We start from the raw sequence: 21,004 nt of genomic DNA on the forward strand, positions 1-21,004 counted from the left end.
CCTCCACCTCCAGCCTGCTGAATGCCAACAGTGCGGTCCCGAGTGCCAAGTGAGTGATCACAGCGATTTGAAAGAGTCTTTTTTCCAAGCGACTGATTAGAGATTGTTAAAACCTTTTTATTTTATAAAGTTATTTATTTTTAGCTCTTCCTAAATAAAGAAGTAAGCTTTCTACCAAGAAAGGAAAGACACTTTTCTATTATATACAGGCATACCTCGAATAACGAATAGGATGCGTTCCACGAAATTACTTCGTTAAGCGAAACTTCGTTTTCAGAGGTAAAAATACTATGGCCAGAATAGGGATACATTCCTACGTAAAGAAAATGAAAAGCTTTTTTTTTCGAACAAAGTAAAGTTTTATTAAATAAACAGTCAACTTACATACAAAGTGAAATCACATTTTAAAATATGAGTCTAAAGTTGATTGTTTATGCTCTTTTTCTCTTTCATTTAACAATTGCCTATACGGAGTTATTGCATTTAACACTGATCACTTAAAAAATAACACTTCTTCCTAAATCAGGATCATTTTCACTAAAAAAATTTAAAACGTTTTAAATGTCATTTAAGCACCTTTTTAAATCTTTGGTTGTTAACACTTTTTCGGCAGGAACTTCTTTAACTTCGTCTTCATTATCTTTGTCTTCGTTGCTAACAAGGTTTTCTAAATCTTCCACTGAAAAACCATCATCTTCTGCATTCAATAAATTTCTAACATCCTCTTCATCGACATTTTCGAAACCTATTGATTGAGCCATCTGGATAACTTCATTTCTAATTTCTTGGATGTTATTTTCTTCTTCTAGTACAACTTCTGGCCATATTTTGCGCCAAACTCCATTTAAGCATTTCTTAGTGCCTTCTTTCCAAGAACTATCAATGTTTTCAATTGCGTTTTTAATGGTGTAGTTTTTCCAAAAAGTTTTAACTGTCATTTCCTCTTTATCGTGGCGCCTCCGTAACCAGGTGGGAAGGAGCAGCAGTGCGTAGCACACGCTTCTTGATTAAACCGGGGTTCGAGCCCGTCACCAACAAATACGGAGGATGCGGAAATGTCAGGGAATGACCACCGCATATCCCGGAGCAATATGGCCTTAGTTGCTAATGCTTCTTAAAAAAAAAACCAAACAACAAACTCTTTATCCTCTAGTTCAGTTAAACTGCTTAATGCTCGACGCAGATAATAAGCTTTAAATGATGCTATTACTCACTGATCCAATGGTGGAATCAGGGAAGTTGTGTTTGCTGGAAGAAACACAACTTTGACAGGAATGCATGTGTCCAACGTGTTAAGATCAGTAGGATGTCCCGGAGCATTGTCTAACAACAAAAGAGCTTTTTCTTCAAAGTTATTTTTTTTTTTGACAATACCGTTTTACTTCAGGACAAAAGTGGTTAACAAACCAATCAGTAAATAACTCCTTGGTAACCCACGCTTTTCTATTTGCTTGCCATATTACAGGTAAATTCATTTTTATGTTACCTTTTAACGCCCTCGGATTTTCTGAATGGTAAACTAATAACAATTTTAATTTATAATCGCCAGAGGCATTTGATCCAAAGAGTAACGTTAAACGGTCTTTGGCTGCTTTGAACCCAGCAGCTGATTTTTCTTCAATAGAAATGAAGCTTTTTGTTGGTAGCAGTTTCCAGAACAAACCGCTTTCGTCAACATTGAACACCAAATTTGGAAAATTTTCACGTTCAGTTATTTCCTTTAATTTTTCTGGAAACTTATTTGCAGCTTCTCCTGTTAATTTTACACTATGAATCCTGGCCCGTTTTTTAAATTTCTCGAACCAACCACGAGAAGCCCCAAAGGTTTCCGTAATTTCTTCAGTTTGTTTAGATTTCAGGTGATTAAAATGGAATATTTTTTTTATGTTAAATGGGGCTTGAAATTGCCGACTTCGTTATATCGAAGCTTCGTTATCAGAGGTAATGTTAACCGAGGTATGCCTGTATATAATTAACTTCTCTAACACACTAACCACTAACCACTTTTTGCTTGGTCACGGGTGGCACCGCTCCTGCCTCCACGTGGTGGGGCTGGAAACCTGAGTATAAATCCAATACTCCAGGCAAAAAGGAGCAATTATGGATCCCTTAACACCAACTGTAGAGCCTATGTGCTCACGTGAACTTGAATCATCTCACTCAAAGAGAATAAAAAAAGATGATTCTTCACCTGAACTGCCTGCTTTCCTAATTCTACATTCATTGTCAACTAAACCTCTTAGCAGCTTATCTCCATTTCTTGTGCAGAAAAGCATTGAGGCTGTAGCAGGTACCTCTAAAATTGTCAGACGACTTCGCTCAGGAGATCTCCTTATTGAAACAACTAATCCCAATCATTCTAGGTAACTCCTGAAGCAAACGACCTTCGGAGGCCTTCCCATTTCTGTAACCCCACATAGAAATTTAAATACCTCAAAGGGGGTCATTTCGGAATGGGACCTCCTTAATGTTCCCGAGGAAGAAATTGCTGAAGAACTTAAGGCACAATGTGCTGTCGGTGCTAAGAGAATTATGACAAACAAGATGGTGTAAAAGCTGGCTACCTTTCCTGTAAGATCCAACCATATATACCAAATCCACTTAGATGCTTTAAATGCCAGAAGTATGGGCATTCTCAAACAGCATGCCAAGGTAAGGCAATTTGTCCCCTGTGTGGCTCATCAGACCACTCCCAAACTGAATGTAGAGCAGCAATGCCAAAGTTTCCCAATTGCTAGGGTACTCACCCCGCATATTCCAGAACTTGCGAATCATGGAAAATGGGAAAGAAAATAATGAAGTACAAGGTAGAGAAAAATGTATCATGCCAAGAGGCACGTAAACAGATATTAAATGTGATGCCTGCCAAAACATATTCCAATGCAGTCAAAAACACTAAAGAATTTTCAACACAGACTTATATTACTATTCCTCCTAAATTATCTCTTGCTCAATGGGCTAGATCCATCCTTGTGGATGGTGAGACACTGACAACAAAGACAGAATCCATCAAATTTTATTAATACAAAGCCATCCAAGCTACAACAAGACGTTCCCAACTCAGGAACATTATCAAAGGAGAAAGATGCTCATCATACACAAAATAAACCAACTTGAACGAACTATGGAAATCGATGAGAAGTTAGATAATGAAGATGCTGTTCTCCTGCTTCATGCTGATGATGAGATGGATATTACTCGCCCAGTCTTTTCTAAACGAGTGAAATATAAACAGGATCGAGGGAAAACCAAACGATCAGACCAATCCACTTAACCTAAACCCAAGTAATGCAGAAAATTATTCAATGGAATTGTAGAGGACTAAGAAGCAATCTTGACGAATTAAAATACTTAATGCACCAGCGTGATCCTGCATGTATTTGTCTACAGGAAACTTATTTATCATCAAATTATACCCCATACTTCTCACGGTATACGCTATATAGACGTGACAGATGTTCTGTGTCTCCGGCAAGGGAGGAGTAGCAATATTAGTTTGTAGTAATGTACCATCCAAACCTATTCAGCTTTCCACCAATCTAGAAGCAGTAGCCGTTCGTATTGTTCTTGGAATTAATCTCACTCTTATTTCCATTTACATTCCACCAAACGTTTCATGTTCCACTGCAGAACTTGACAATTTATTTAATCAACTGTCCCAACCTGTATGTTTTCTAGGTGATCTAAATGCTCATCATCCTTTGTGGGGTTTCCCGAACATAGATCGTAGAGGGAGGATGATCGAAACTGTACTTGATAACCATCACTTAACATTACTGAATACTGGTGTGCATACTTATATCCATTTGCCTACAGGATCAAGCTCTGCTCTGGATCTGTCCATATGTTCCTCGTCCATTTATCCTAGCTTTGATTGGACAGTATTAACTGACCTTCACAACAGTGATCACTTTCCTATAATTTGCAAAATACAGACAGATACAAACTATACATCTAACCAAAGAATTGCATGGAATTTTCCCCAAGCTAACTGGGAGAAGTTTTTGAAAACAATCCAATTTGATAACCACTTGATTCTTACTGCATCTATTAATAATGCCACTAGGACATATAGTAGAAGAACTACTTGGAGCTGCTGCCAGCGCAATACCGAAAGTAAACCTTACGAAACAAAGATATAATAGTTGGTGGACAAGGGATTGCTTTCTTGCCAAAAGAAAACAAAATAAAGCTTGGAACATTTTTCGCCAAAATGATACAATGGAGAGCCTTATAAACTATAAACGGCTGAAAGCTGAAGCACGCCGAATTCGTAGAAAAGCTAAACAGGATGCATGGATTCAATTCAGTTCTACCATCCGCAGAAACACTGACCCCAGAATAATTTGGAGAAAGATCCGTATCCTCAGTGGAAGGTGTCAACAAACAAAATCCTGTCCTGGAAAGGAATAGATATTTCTTCTCCAACTGATATTGCAGAGACATTAGCAGAAACATTTGCAGTCACTTCATCTCAATCTTATGAAGACTCATTTAGATGCAAAAAAAATGTCCATGGAAAAATATAAAATTAACTTTGTTACAAACCAATCTTATTCTTATAACCTTCCGTTCACTATGAATGAACTCAACGAAGCTCTCCAGAATTCTAGAAATAGTTCTGCTGGACCAGATGGCATTTTCTACAAAATGCTTCGCCACCTCAACTGAAATTCAAAATTTATACTACTAAAATTTTACAATAGAATCTTTGAGGAGAATGTTTACCCTGATACATGGCATCAGTCAGTTGTGGTAGCCATAGTGAAACCCGGGAAAGATGCTGCCTCCCCCAATAGTTATCATCCTATATCCTTGACCAGTTGTTTAGGAAAGATAATAGAAAAGATGGTTCACAGGAGACTTGCCTGGATTGTTGAAGATCAAGATGATATAACATGCCATCAATTTGGTTTCTGCCGTAACAGGTGTACAACTAATGTCCACATCAAGTTTGAAGCTCACATTTGAAATGCTTTTCTTAAAAAACAGCACATGGTAATGATAACTTTCGATATTACCAAAGCATTCGACACAACCTGGAGATATGGAATCCTCCAAGACTTATACAAACTTGGACTGAGAGGTAACCTGCCTAGATTCATTCAGAATTTTCTTCACCTCAGGACCTTTCAAGTAAGATTCCAGAACGAGCTGTCCAAAATTCACATGCAAGAAGGAGTACCTCAAGGATCGATTTTAAGTGGTGGTTGAGGGGGAGAAGACAGAGAGTGGTAATCAATGGACACTGCTCATCGTGGACTGATGTTATTAGTGGAGTCCCTCAGGGCTCAGTGTTGGGTCCATTATTGTTTTCTGTATTTATAAATGATATTGATGATGGTATATCGGGATTAATGTCCAAGTTTGCAGACGATACAAAGGTTGGCAGGGTTGTCAAGGACACTACTGACACTATGCTGCTGCAACAGGATCTGGAAAGGTTGAGCAGATGGGCTGAGAGGTGGCAAATGAAGTTTAACATTGACAAATGTAAAGTACTACACATGGGAAACAGCAACCCCAGAGCAACGTATCAACTCTGTGGTACAACACTGACAGTGGTAGAGAATGAAAGGGACTTGGGGGTGGTTGTGCAGGCAGATATGAAGTTCTCTGAGCAGTGCAGACGGGCTGCAAGAGTAGCTCATGGAGTATTGTCAATGATATACAGGAATTTTTCCAGCAGGGATAAGGAGGTGATTAATCCATTGTATAAGGCGATGGTCAGGCCACACCTAGAGTACTGTATACAGGTCTGGAGGCCTCATTTCAAGAAGGATGTAGAGCTGCTGGAACGAGTACAGAGAAGGGCAACAAGATTAGTGAATGGAACAAAGGGGTGCTCTTACGAAGAAAGGCTTAAGTTTTGCAAATTACAGTGTCTGGAGACTAGGCACCAGCGAGGTGATCTGATAGAGGTGTATAAAGCCTTGAATGGTTTAAGCATGCTCAATGCTGATGGGATTCTTCCTCTAGCTCAGAATAATCACCTGAGAGGGCATAAATTCAAATTGAGGAAAGACAGATGTAGGATAGACGTGCGGAAATTTGCCTTTAGCCAGCGGGTGGTTGGTTGGTGGAACAGACTTCCATCCCTTGTGGTGGAGGTTGATAGCCTAAATAAGTTTAAGGCTCAGCTGGACAGGTATTTTGAACGAACAGAGGGGTGAAGTGGAAGTGGTTTTTTTTTTTTTTTTTTTTGGCTGATGCTGCATAAGCTTGCTTTCTTGCATCAAATGCCTCTACTAATGCTAATGCTAAAGTGTCACACTCTTTGCATTACGCACCAATGGCATTAGAAGAGACATCCCAGCTACAGTAGAAGTTTATATGTATGCAGACGATCTTGCTATTTCCTGTCAATCATCAAACATGGCTACCATTGAAAGACAACTACAGATAGCAATAAACAAAATTGAAACTTGGACAGAAAACAACGGCTATCAATTAACTGAGGGGAAAACTGCAGCAATACACTTCTGTAAATTACAATCACTTCATCCGGAACGTCTATTAAAACTGAAAGGCAGAGAAATACCGATGACAAACTCCATAAGATTATTGTATCTGAATTTAGACAGCAAATAAAATTTTTGTAAACATGTAACCTATCTACGAACTACGTGCTTCCAGAAATTAAACATCCTTCATGCTGTATCTTCAACATCTTGGGGTGCTGACAGACAGTCATTGCTGAATTTATATTGTGCTCTAATCCGGTCACGATTAGATTATGGAGCTATAGTATATGCATCAGCTAAAAACAGCATCTTACGGCCTCTGAACACCGTTCAACACAGTGCCCTTCGATCAGCACTAGGCACCTACAGCACCTTAAAGAGCTTGTACATAGAAGCACACGACCCTCCGCTTTATCTTAGAAGACAAAGCCTACTCTGCCAATACGCTGCCAAAATAAGAAGCTTTCCAACTCACCCCTGTTGGGTATACTTCAACCAACTGCTATGGCCAACACTTTATGAATCCAAGCTTAATGAACTCAGATCTGCTGGGATTCGTCTTCAAGAAGTAATACAAAAGTAGAAAATCGATCTCAATAAAATTGCAGAGTGCAAATATGCCTTTACCTCCATGGAATAGACATGATATAAACATTGATCTTTACTTCGCTCAGTGGTCAAAAAATACCATTTCATCACTTAACATCTGACAGTTACATGCCAACTATACTTCGCAACACACTGGGAAACTCATAATCTATACGGATGGCTCTAAGTCCCACTCACATGTAGGTGCAGCAGCTGTGTTCCCTTCGCATTTAATTTCAAAATCCCTTCCAGTTGAGTGCAGCATACTATCTACAGAACTGTATCCTATACAGCTTGCATTAAGCGAAATATGTCAACAGTCGTCCCTCTCTGTCCTAATATATATTGATTCGCTCAGTGCTATCTCAGCTATACAGGATATACAACATTCTCACCATCCCCTTCTACAAGAAATTAGCTTTCTTATCTATTGATGTAAAAAAAAAACACTCTGAAATAACTCTTTGCTGGATTCCAGGACACTCTGGAATAAAAGGGAATGAAAAAGCAGACAGTGCAGCCAAGTCGACATCAGAACTGTCAAACGAAATAATGATAGTACCATACACTGATTTCAGACCAATTATTATTAGAGCAAGTGAAGATGAAGGGACTCAAATATGGGGAAATTAAACTAATAATAAACTCCAAGAAATAAAACCGAATCCAGAAATATGGAAATCAAGCATATTTCTGGATCAACTGCTTGCCAGACGGCCCCGGGTGCCAAGCGTTCCGTGACCAAGCGATTTCTTTGCGTATCTCAAAGCGTTATCTCTAAAGAGCCTTCAAGTGATAGATTATATTTTGTTTCAACAACCGTTTTCTTTATTTATTAATTAGTGTAGCTCTTTTGCACTAGAAGAAGTAGGCAAAGGCCCAGAAAGGAAAGTTACCTTTCTGTTTTTTATTTCTAATAGTACTAACTAACTAACTTAGCCGCTTGGTCACCTTGTGGCACTGCTCCTGCCTCCCCGTGGCGGGGCCGGAAATCTGGGTGGTAAAACCAACCCCCAGGGCCAAAAGGAGCAAAACATGGACTGTGACAATTTTCCACCGATTAGGACTGCAAATCCAAATACACTGGATTTGCACATACCCGATAATGACTTATCCAATCCAAAGAGACTGAGGACGGATGCTCCCCGAATGGAAAACCCAAGTTTTCTGATTCTGCATTCGCTAACTAACCAATCGTTGGGTAGTTTATCACCATTCCTCATTCAAAAATGTCTTGAGAGCGTAGCTGGCTCCCCTAAAATGGTACGACGACTGAAATCTGGCGACCTGCTTGTTGAGACCACCAACTCAAAACACTCTGAGTCTCTACTCAGACTCACCTCATTTGGTGGAGTTTCAGTTAAAGTGTCCCCACATGCCACTCTTAATTCATCCAAAGGTGTTATTTCTGAATGGGACCTGATGAATGTATCAGAAGAAGAAATTGTTCAGGAACTGCAGGACCAGAAAGTCACACAGGCAAAACGAATTATGATGAAAAAAGATGGAGAACTCCTTCCAACTCGTAGCATAATTTTGACATTCAGCTCACCTAATTTACCTTCATCCGTAAAAGCAGGGTATTTGCATTGTCGCATTCGCCCATATATCCCGAACCCAATAAGATGTTACAAGTGTCAGAAATTCGGACACTCACAAACAGTCTGTCGAGGAGACCCCGTATGTCCTAACTGTGGTTCAAAAGATCATTCCCAGGCTGACTGTAAAGCCCAGGCTCCACTCTGCGCCAATTGTAAAGGTAACCATCCAGCCTTTTCTAAAAACTGTGAACAATGGAAATATGAGAAAAAAATTCAGAAATATAAAATAGAAAAGAAAGTTTCATTCCCAGAAGCCAGAAAGCAAATACAACTAATCACACCTAGACGCACGTATGCTGAAGCCGCTAAAAAGTTTCATTCAGTATCGGTGCAGACTGATACATCAATACCTCCAAATACCTCTATTTCAGAATGGGCTCGTTCCCTGCTCAGTTCTGCACCTCAACCTTCAAAGCAACAGATTTCTACTAGAGCTAACAATACACCAGTCACGATACCACCTTCTGCCGGTGCAGATCCCGTAAGATCCGTCCAAGCAGATAACGCAGATTCTAATCGAAAACAGACATTTGACTCCTCCCTTATGGATACTAATGAAATTTCCAATCAAGATGATACCGAAACCATTCTGGAGATCCATCCAGAGGATGAAATAGACCAAAGACCGGTTTTCTCAAAAAGAGAAAGGATTAAAATTGACCGTGCCAAACAGACTTCCAAAAAGCAGTCAGATTCAGTTCCTTCATCTAAATTGAAATAATGAACAACGTTGTCCAATGGAATTGTAGAGGCTTTAGGAGCAACATTGATGACATATACGACATAATTAAGCAGCATAAACCAGTGGGCATCTGCCTACAGGAGACATATCTGACTCCTCAGGTATCTCCTTTGATAAAAAACTATACTCTTTTCAGACAAGATAGACCTATTGCAAATAATGCTCGTGGTGGAGTAGCCATACTCATAGATTCGCGAGTCCCGTGCAGACGCATTTCTTTACAAACCTCTATAGAAGCCGTTGCTACCCGAATAGCAATTGGCATCACTCTGACTCTTGTTTCGATCTATCTACCACCCAATCATCCGTGTACTATTCACGAACTTGAAAATCTTATAATGCAGTTGCCAACCCCTTTCTGTTTATTGGGCGACTTCAATGGACACCATCCATTGTGGGGTTCTCCCAATGCAGATGGACGAGGGCAACTCATTGAAATGCTCATTGACAGACAAAACTTAACCATCCTAAATACTGGTTCACCCACTTACATCCATCTCCCAACAGGAACAGTGTCTGCAATAGATCTATCAATATGCTCTCCGACCCTCTTTCCTAATATTGAGTGGACAGCTCTAGATGATCCACTAAACAGTGACCACTACCCATTAATCTGTAAGATCCAAACATCACGCTCTTCAACTGCAAAAAACCAAATAAAATGGAAATTTACCAAGGCAGATTGGGCCAAGTATACCTCTCATGTTTCATTTGATAAACAGATCATTGAATCCTTCCCAATTGACACAGCCACTGATCATATCACCAAAGAAATTCTAGCAGCTGCATCCATTGCCATCCCACAATCACAATCAGTCACCTACAGACCCATAAATTATTGGTGGAACGATGAATGTAAGAATGCCAAAAAAGAAAAAAACCGAGCGTGGAATATATTTCGCAAATACCCTACTACCAACAACCTTATAAATTATAAGAAACTAAGAGCCAAAGCCCGACACATCAGAAAGGAAGCTAAAAAAAACTCTTGGATCCGATTTGCGACTTCAGTAAATAAAAATACTGATGTAAGAACAATATGGAAAAAAATAAGACAGCTAAATGGCAAATTTCCTCCATTATCCTCGCCAATATTCAACTGGAATGGACAGGAGCTCTCTAGTCCTGCAGAAATTGCGAATACTCTAGGGACAATATTCTCCCAGTTGTCTGCCTCGAACTTGTATGATCCGTCATTTCAGAAGATCAAAGCCTCAGCCGAAAAATCAAAACTTAACTTCAAAACCGCTGCTTCTCTACCATACAATCAGACACTTACTATGATTGAACTTCAAAAAGCTATATATTCCTCAAAGAACAGTGCTGCTGGTCCAGACGGAGTATATTACATAATGCTTCAACACTTAGACAATAAATCACTGTCATTGCTACTGACCTTTTACAACTGTATATTCATTGAACATTCATACCCCACTCGCTGGCATCACTCCTATGTAGTGGCAATTCCCAAACCAGGCAAAGATCATTCTATCCCTCACAATTATAGACCCATCTCTCTTACCAGTTGTTTGAGTAAAACATTAGAAAAAATTATACACCGCCGATTAACATGGTATCTGGATTCAAAACATCTAATCTCTGATAACCAGTTTGGTTTCAGAAAAAATCGCTCATCCCTAGATCTTATGGTTAAAGCTGAAACAAATATCAGGAATGCATTTATACGAAATGAACATCTTGTCATGGTCTGCCTTGACATAGAGAAGGCCTTTGACACCACCTGGCGCTTTGGTATCTTAAAAGATCTTCATTCCCTTGACCTGAGAGGTCACTTACCATGCTACATACAAAACTTCCTTCAGTATAGATCTTTTCAAGTTCGCTATAGAGAAGTCTTCTCACAAATCTATATACAAGAGCAAGGAGTACCACAGGGCTCAGTTCTCAGTGCTACTTTATTTGCATTGAGAATAAATCATATTACCAAATGTATTCCCAAGACTGTGAACTCATATCTCTATGCTGATGATCTGACTGTTTCCTGCAGTTCGCCGAATATGAACTTCATTGAAAGGCAACTACAAATCTCACTAAACAATATTGAACTATGGATGACACAGAATGGTTACAGACTATCTCATCAAAAATCGAGTGCCATTCACTTTTGTAACAAACGAGGGATGCATCCTGACCCAGAGCTACACCTAACAAATCATCCTATCTCAGTTATGAGTAGCATTCGCCTCCTCGGTCTAATTTTTGATAGGAAGCTTAATTTTTTAGAACATATCAAATATCTCCGGACAACCTGCCAGAAAAAAATGAACATTCTCAGAGTTCTTTCTTCTACAACATGGGGTGCTGACCGTTACACCTTACTTCACCTGTATAGAACTCTAATTAGATCTCGTCTTGATTATGGAGCCCCGGTGTATGACTCTGCTAGGGAGAGTGTGCTAGTACGGCTTGCTCCTGTTCAACATTCTGCCCTTAGGATTGCTACAGGTGCTTATAGAACATCGCCAGTACAAAGTCTCTACGCCGAAGCCCATGAAATTCCACTCTGCCTCAGAAGGAAGGTGTTACTTTTGAATTATGCCGCTAAAATTCAAAGCATGCCTACCCATCCAATTTGGCCTATACTTAGTGATCCACAGTTTAAAATGTTCTACAGAAATAAACCCAGAGCAGTCCAACCTACTGGCATCAGATTGCAGGCTCTATCTGAAAGCTGGAATGTGCACCTTGAAAAAGTCCTCCAAGATCCAAACACTTCAGTTCCCCCATGGTCCTGGGTTAATCCATCCTGTGACAATTACTTCCTGAACTGGGGAAAAGATTCCCTTGCAAATATTAACGTGCGACAACTTCATACTTCTCACACACAAAATTATCCGCATTTCATGAAAATATACACAGATGGATCAAAGTCTGATAGTGGAGTAGGTGCTGCAGCAGTTTTCCCTTTTAACACCATCTCTGTATCTCTGCCTACTGAATGCAGCAGTTATACAGCTGAGTTATTCGCCATTAAACTTGCCCTAGAAAATATTATTCATTGCTCCATTAAAAAAAGTATAATATATACCGACTCGCAGAGTACACTAGTAGCCCTACAAAGCATCTCCTCACCAACCAATCCTTTAATACAAACCATAAGAAGTAAGATGATTCTTATTCAGGAACGCCAGCAAGTAGTCATCTTCTGCTGGATCCCAGGTCACACTGGGATCCCAGGAAACGAATGCGCAGACCATGCTGCAAAACATCCATCTAACCCATTATCTTCAGGCTTTTGTGTTCCATATGTTGATTACAAACCTATGATACGAAGGACATGTAAGGAACAATGGACACTTCTATGGCAAGCTCAAAGGGGTAATAAGCTATTGGAAATAAAATCAGAACCACAGTTATGGACCTCTAGTTTTCGTACTAACAGAAAGGAAGAAGTCATCTTAACCAGAGCACGAATCGGCCACAGCCAGTTTACTCACCTATTTCTCCTTACAGGAAATGATCCTCCACAGTGTTCTCAATGCAACTGTCAGCTAACAATGAAGCACATTCTTGTTGAATGCACTCTGTACAAACATGCTCGGCAATGTTCATTCAGCTTCCTTCCAAATCTAAAAGAACCTCTAAAACTCTCTCACATCATAGGCAACGATGCTAATCCCTTGGAGTTATTCTGTTTTCTTAAACGAATAAAACTTTATGATCGTCTCTGACTGTTTCCATAACAGTCACCATTGATAACTTTCATATCACTGATAGGCGCAATATGGTCTAAGCAGCCCTTGCGCCAAAAATAACAATAACAACAACAACAACAGCTTGCCAGACTGAATTGGTCACACTCACCTTACGCATTATCATCTACTAGTGTAGCTAATGAGAATCCCCCTTTCTGTTTTCAATGCCAAGTTCAGCTTAGTGTCAAACACATCCTATTAGTATGCCTGTGCTTCAGAAATTCCAAACTACTTTACTTCCAAAGTCTATGTAATAACCAGAATCCACCTACCCTCCAACAGATATTAGATAACTCTGTAAATCTAGAGGAACTGTTTAATTTCATTTGTAAAATCCGATTTGACAAACGAATCTGAAAATAGTTACATAAAAAAAAAAACCCGGAAAAACACATCTTGGCTTTGATGCCTTTGTGTCTTAAAACCCTTAATCAACAACAACAGCCAACAGTGCATCCATGACGTCATTGCTTTTTCCAAATGTGGATATATGCATTAGCATGATAGAGTTGGGCGCCTCCGTAGCCAGGTGAGCAGGAGCAGCAGTGTGAAGCATATGCTGCTCCTGCTCACCTTAATATGTAAGCGGAAAGCAGGAGAAGCATATGCTGCTCCTGCTTAATATGTAAGCGGAAAGGTCAGGAAATGACCACCGGATATCCCCGGTGGTCATTCAGCTTGGCCTTAGTTGCTAATGCTCCTAAAAACCAAATAACAAACAAACATGATAGAGTTGGAAATGGGATTTATCAGGCCAGTGACAGATTTCCACCTGTTGGTTGTACAGTGTTGGTGCTGATATGTCCATGCAAGGTGGAGTTTCTTGTGTCTCACGGTGAGTGGCTATTCCCACATTGTACTGGATGGTTAGCTGGGCCACTGTGCGATGTGGCTTCTACATTATGAGATAAGGTGCATGACACTCACCACAGGCATTGACCACATGTAGCTGCCCCATTTGTGACCTTTGGCTGGTTGCTTTGGCTGCTGTTGAGCCAGTCTAAGCAACCAGCCTGGCACCTGCATGTTCTACCCCCACAATCATTTCATATTCGAAGTCGGAGAGATCTCAACACCAACCTATTCTTCCTTGCACACACTGAAAAACTGATCTTTCCGTGTGTGAACTACAATCTTATATCAGTAATTCCTGACTTTGAGTCTTCACCAGCATCACAGACCAGTTCATTCTTACAAGGGAGTATTACTAATGAAAAGCCAACTCATTGTATAACTTAATATGTAAGCAGCAACTACAAATAAGACTAGTCTATTACTATAGCAGTGAGAGAGAGGGGGAATTAAGAATGAGTGTGTTATAGAAGGAATATGTTTCTAAAATAATTTAGAAGTTAAGAAGCAAGTGAAATAAATTTTGCACCCAGGGCCAAATTACATGAAATATAACTAAAAAAAGGAACTAAAAACCTACCACAAAATGACTTGCAATATGATGCAAAATTAAATTAAAACATATTTTAAAGAATATTTTAAAAAATATGAGAAAATAGAATTTAAAATTTATTTTAAAGACAAAGTATTTATAAAGATATAATTGCTGTTTTCAGGCTAAGGATTTGAATGAAAGTGGCTTTATTTCTCAATTATTGGAATCTGAAAATCATCCACCAGGATGTTCATCATGGACTGCGGAAGATGCTCAACAAAAAGAAAAACCATCTATTTTTGGTATATACTGATATGAATTTAATACAAATTTTAATATTCTATTGGATGATATTATTATAGCTATCCAACTAGTTAATCAGTGTATATGCTGACTTAATAAATACTAATAGATTGTGGGTTAGCTAGAGTTATTAATTTTTCAGAAGAGTTCCTAAGGCCTAAAAATTTTGTTTTTTATACGAAACAAAAGTACTGTTATAAATATGATTTTCATAAGAGTGACCAGTAAAAATTTCTTAATTTTTAAAACACTATCAAGAATGTGAAAATAATATTTTATGCTCATTTAATATTGATAACTTGGAGAAGAAAAAATAACAAAACAGTGAACAGGATTTTCATGTGAACAGGAATCCGGCTATGACAGGGTTCACATACCTAAATATCGAAAATTTATTCTAGTCTTAGGGAAATCTCAGGGAAAATCTTATGTATCTGTTGTCAGTTATTGCTGTTTTAATGGTTGTAGGAAGATTACTCAGATTTTTGGTTACTTTTTTCAAATATTGGAAAAAAAGACACTTTGGTCATTTCTCAACTACTAGAGAGAGATCTGTCTCAGAATACTGAGACAGATCCCAGAAAACTGGGAAGCCTCGTCATTCTAATCAAACATATATGTGAATGTAGAACAGTCTGAGTGGCAGTACAAAAGCAAAATGTTAAGTCTGCAAAAAAGTAAATGAATTTAGTAATGCCTGTCACGAGCAGTTATTTGACATCTAAAAAGTGACTGTATGTTTGTTATTTGGTTTTTAGGAGCATTAGTAACTAAAGCCATATTGCTCCGGGGATATGCAGTGGTCATTCCCTGACCTTTCCACATCCTCCGTATTTCGTGGTCACAGGCTCGAACCCCGGTCTAATCAAGAAGCGTGTGCTACGCACTGCCGCTCCTGCCCACCTGGCTAAGGCACCCTAAAAAGTGACACTCATAAGTTATTCAGCATGAGCTGTTATTCTTTCTAAGAATTTGAGTAGTTCTTTCTTAAAATTATTCAAAGTACCCACTGGTTGAGAGAAAATGTTTGTATATCTATCTTGCAACCATCAATTAAATCTATCTTGCTTCCTCAATTAAATTTCCCTCGTGTTTTGTCTGAGCAAGAAGGATGCAATAATCATTTAGCTTATTCAATCTATTCAAAACCCTGAACACCTCGATCAGATCTCTTCACAGGTGCCTGGTTTCCAGATGCTGCAAATTGCAGAATTGAAGTCTTTCTCAGTAAGAGTATCCTTTAGTTTCCATTGCTAGTCTCGCCTTCTCTACACCCATTCCAACAGATCCATATCTTCCTGAAGTGAGACTTCCATGCTGTATCCAGTACTGAAGATGTGACCTAACCATTGTCCTATACATCAGTATAATCATGTTAATGAAAAAAAGAGACAAATTTGAAGAGATGAACTTTCAGTTCATGTTTTTGTTTATGCTACATTTGCTAATGAAGGAAAGACTACTTTCTACTTAAATAAAAGCAAATGAAGATGTTGGACTTCTAGTTCATGCATCATATAGTGCAAAATTTTCAGCTATGGATTGTGAAATGTTCAAGCAGCAGAGCTTTTGTGGACATTAAAGAATGGTGATAGGAATTGTCTCGGTTTTCAGGAAGGATTGGCTGAAATATTTTAAGATAGTATGATAGCACTACAGTTTATCCTTGGATCCACAAAAGCTTTGTATTTAGTATTGCACGGATTGGCTCCTTGTTTCACATGCAATTGTAATAGATGATAGTTAAAAAATGCAAGGCACATTGCCTTGAAAACGTTATATTCAATTAAATATACTTTGGACAAGCCTAGAGATCAAGTCCCGTTAAAATCAGGGACATCTAAGTAAACAGATTATGAATTTCTGACTACTGACCTATAACACAGAAACCTGTTAGCACTCTTTAATGGCCCCGGGTGCCAAGCGTTATAGTGATCAAGCGATTTTCTGAGTGATTCCTAGAGCGTTTTCTCAAAGATATAGTTTTGTTTCAGTTATAAAAGTTTTCTTACTTTCCATTAATTAATAGGCAACTTAGTCTTACAAATCGTAAGCAAGTTTCAGAAAGGAAAAATACCTTTCTTTTTTTCCTTTAAATTAACATACTAACTTTATACCGCTTGGTCACTCTAGTGGCACTGCTCCTACCTCCCCGTGGCGGGGCCGGTAACCTGGGAGAAGAAATCCACTCTACCAGGGCTGAAAGAAGAAAAGATGGATAATAATATGTATCCACCTTTAGAGCCATTGAGCTCAAGAGAGACACAAATGACAATGAAAATGACTTCTCTCAACCCAAGAGGCTAAGAACAACCCCTCAAGAGGAGATACCATCATTCCTCATTCTTCACTCCCTCTCAGACCAGCCTCTGAGTAAGTTATCGCCATTCCTTATTCAGAAATGTATTGAGTCTGCTGCAGGTTCACCGAAAACGGTAAGGTGACTTCAGTCCGGGGATATTCTGGTAGAGACCACTAAATCTCAAAATTCTGCAAAGTTTTTAAAGCTGACTACCTTTGGTGGACAACCAATAAAAGTTACTCCCCATGCCACACTAAACTCCTCGAAGGGGAGTTTAGAGTCTCATTGCAGAATGGGACTTTTTAAATGTATCAGAGCAGGAAATAGTCCAAGAGCTTCTTGAACAAAAAGTAATCCAAGCAAGGAGAATCCTGACTCGGAAAGATGGTACTCTTGTTCACACAAGGAGTATAATCCTTACTTTTAGCTCTCCTATCCTACCAACATCTGTTAAAGCAGGCTATCTTCATTGCTGTGACCATCCTTACATTCCGAATCCAATCAAGTGCTATAAGTGCCAAAAATATGGACACTCCCAAACTGCATGTAGAGGTGAGGCAATATGTCCTAATTGTGGATCAAAGGATCATAACCAGTCTGAATGCACTGCTACTTCTCATTGCCTAAACTGTAAAGGTAATCATCCCGCTTTTTCCGAAATATGCAAATTATGGAAACAAGGGAAAAAAATCCAAAAATATAAAGTCGAGAATAAAGTCACATACTCAGAGGCGAGAACACAAATACTCAAAACAGAATCAAATCATACATATGCCACTGCTGCTAAAAATTTCAGTCGGTAGGTATTCCTGGAAACAAACAACTTATTAAACAACAGCCAGTATGGATTTCAAAAGAACCGGTCCACGCTAGATGTGATGATAAAAGCAGAGGCAAACATCCGTAATGCCTTCATAAGGAGAGAACATCTAGTCATGATTAATCTCGATATTGAGAAAGCCTTCGATACCACCTGTCAATATGGTGTACTTAAAGATCTCCATTCTTTCGGCTTGAGGGGTCAGTTACCTCAATTTATACAAAACTTTCTATGCAACAGAACGTTTCAGGTAAGGTATACGAACAATTTTTCGAAATCATTTGAACAAGAGGAGGGTGTACTGCAGGGTTCCATTCTCAGTGCAACATTATTTTCAATAAGAATTACAAACATGACACGAGATGTACCAAATACGGTAAAATCGTACATGTTTGCCGATGACCTTATTATCTCTTGTCAATCCCAAACTATGAACACTATTGAAAGACAACTTCAAATTTCCATAGCTAAAATAGAATCGTGAACACTACCGAATGGTTATTCTTTAGCAGGGAAAAAAAATCCACTGCAATTCATTTTTGTAAAAAATGCAAACTACATCCAGATCCTGATTAAAAAACAGCCTGATTCCTATCACCAACAATTTTCATCTGTTGGGATTATTTTTTGATACCAAACTTAACTTTGCTTCCCATATATCTTACCTTCGAACTACATGTCTTAAAAAACTGAACATCCTAAGAGCCTTCTCCGCTATGTCCTGGGGTGCTGACAGAAGCGCTCTCTTCATCTCTATAGAGCTTTAATAAAATTATGCTTAGATTGTGGCTCACCTGTCTATGACTGCTGTTGAGTCATAGACAGGAAAAGTTCGCTATTACATCTGAACACCCTACAGCATAGTACCCTTAGGACAGCTGTTGGAGCCTTCAGAACATCTCCCGTCCACAGCCTGTATATTGAGGCAAATGAACCTCCATTACATCTAAGGAGAAAATCCTTGTTGTGTAACTATGCACTAAAGATTGAGTATTCCATCACATCCTAACTGGCCGCACTTGTTTGACCTTTGATACACCATGCTATATCATAATAAACCTAATGAGAATCACCCTGCAGGGCTTCAACTGCAAGAGCTCATGATCAGTTGGAACATTAATTTTCAGAATATTTTCCAAGATTGTGGTACTCCTGAACCGCCCTGGACTGAATTCGTACCCCTCTGTGACAATTTCTTTTTAAGATTGGGTAAGACCTCCCTGGCTAATACAAATTTTCAACAGCTCCATAAATTGCATTCTTTGGAAAACTCAGAAAAAGTACATATCTATACTGACGGCTTCAAAACAGATACAGCTGTAGGTGCTGCAGCAGTTTCTTCCTCCCCAGTAGCTGTGTCTCTTTCCGTGCAGTATCTATACTGCAGAATTATTTGCAATAAAACGGCTCTAGATAATATAAACAACTACTATATCAAGGAATCTTTGATATATACAGACTCCTTAAGTGCAATCACTGCCATTCAATCTACCTTTTCTCCCTCTCATCCCACCCATTCTTAAAGAGATCCGATCTAAGTTATTTTACTATCAAACAGTTAATCAGAAGGTTACATTCTGCTAGATCCTTGGTCATGTTGGCATCCCAGGTAATGAACATGTGGATAATGCTGCTAAACATCCCAACTCTGGATCTTCCAGATAACTAAAAGTGCCCTACACCAATTACAAATCTATCCTTAAAACAACATGCAGGAAACAATGGTCTCACCTTTGGAAAACTCAAATCAATAATAAACTGCTGCAGATTATAAAAAAAAAAAAAAAAAAAGAGCCACAACTGTGGACATCTAGTGCCAGGAGAAGCAGGCAACAAGAAGTGATTCTAGCAAGGCTCCGCATCAGTCATTTGCATCCAACTCACCTGTATTTGCTTATGGGAGAGAATTCTCCTCAGTGTTTCTTTTGTCAGTCCCAGCTAACAATAAAACACATCCTCGTAGAATGTCCCCAACATTCAACAGTTAGAAAATCAAGCTTTAATTCCCTATCCAATTTACAGGAACCCTTAACCTTATTTCATATTCTTGGCAATGAAGCAAATTTCGAGGAACTGTTTAATTATTTGAAACACATAAATCTGTATAATAGACTGTGATCATAGTGACAAGCAAATCATGAACAGGCACAATATGGTCCAAGAGGCCCTTGTGCCAAAAAACCCAACTACAACAGCAACAGCACTCTTTAATGTGGCTGTTTCAGAATTTTAGATCCTCATCAGTAAAGAGATAGGTGAAACAGAAAGAACAAATGAACAGATGTTCTTACATATCTTTATAAATATTCTGGGCACAAACCATTTTAACTCTGGGTGAACTGTAAATTACATATTACAATAAGTACAAAGTGGAGAAAAAATCAAAACAAATGCAAATAACTAAAAAAAAAAAAAAATGAAATGAAATCTACATATCAACAGTAGACTATTACTTAAAAAAAGAAAACTAAATAATAAAAAATCCTTTAAAGAACCAAGCATTACATAAATTAAACCTCAAATCCATAATAAAATAAAAATTTATACTGGAATTATATTAGAAATTGTCTACATAAGCAGACAGTTTCTTGTCAAGAAATTTAATTCTTCAAAAACAATGAATAAAAAAAGGCATGACATGCTGTTGTCTTAAACTTTATATCTAACTAAATATTCTTTGGACAAGCCTAGAGATTAAGACCTGATAAATCACAAACTTCTTTTTTAACATAGTTTTTTGTTATTTATTGGTTTTTTTTTTTTTTTTTTCTCTTTAAATATTCAAGTCAATTGTTTTATATGTAAATTTCTTCAATGTTTTTAGTTATTTGTGTTTGATTCGTTCCTTAACTTCCTTTTCTCTTATTTTAGTATCCGATTTATAGTTCACCTGGAGTTGAAATGGTTTGTGCCAAGAGCATTTATAAAGATGTGTAATAATGCCTATTTATTGTCTTTATGTGTCGCCTATCTCTTCACTGATTAGCACCTAATAAAGCCTGAAACATCCGTGTAAAGAGTGGCAATAGGTTTTTGTGTTTTGTTTTAATAGTCAGCATTTCATGATCTGGTTACTTGGTG

At 38.5% G+C, this 21,004-nt stretch overlaps 1 protein-coding gene across 1 annotated transcript in view; it reads left to right on the forward strand.

Annotated features, from left to right (window-relative positions):
- The window catches only part of LOC150084310 (uncharacterized), an 86,168-nt gene that overhangs the window by 43,192 nt on the left and 21,972 nt on the right, over positions 1-21,004 (forward strand). The window contains exon 4 of the mRNA XM_090376178.1: positions 14,680-14,800. Coding sequence (XP_090232304.1) covers positions 14,680-14,800 — 121 coding nt within the window. The remainder of the gene's footprint in view (positions 1-14,679; positions 14,801-21,004) is intronic.

Source organism: Mastigoproctus giganteus, chromosome 6, assembly GCF_048544385.1.
Source record: "Mastigoproctus giganteus isolate SK-2022 chromosome 6, ASM4854438v1, whole genome shotgun sequence".
In the NCBI taxonomy this organism is placed as follows: domain Eukaryota; kingdom Metazoa; phylum Arthropoda; class Arachnida; order Uropygi; family Thelyphonidae; genus Mastigoproctus; species Mastigoproctus giganteus.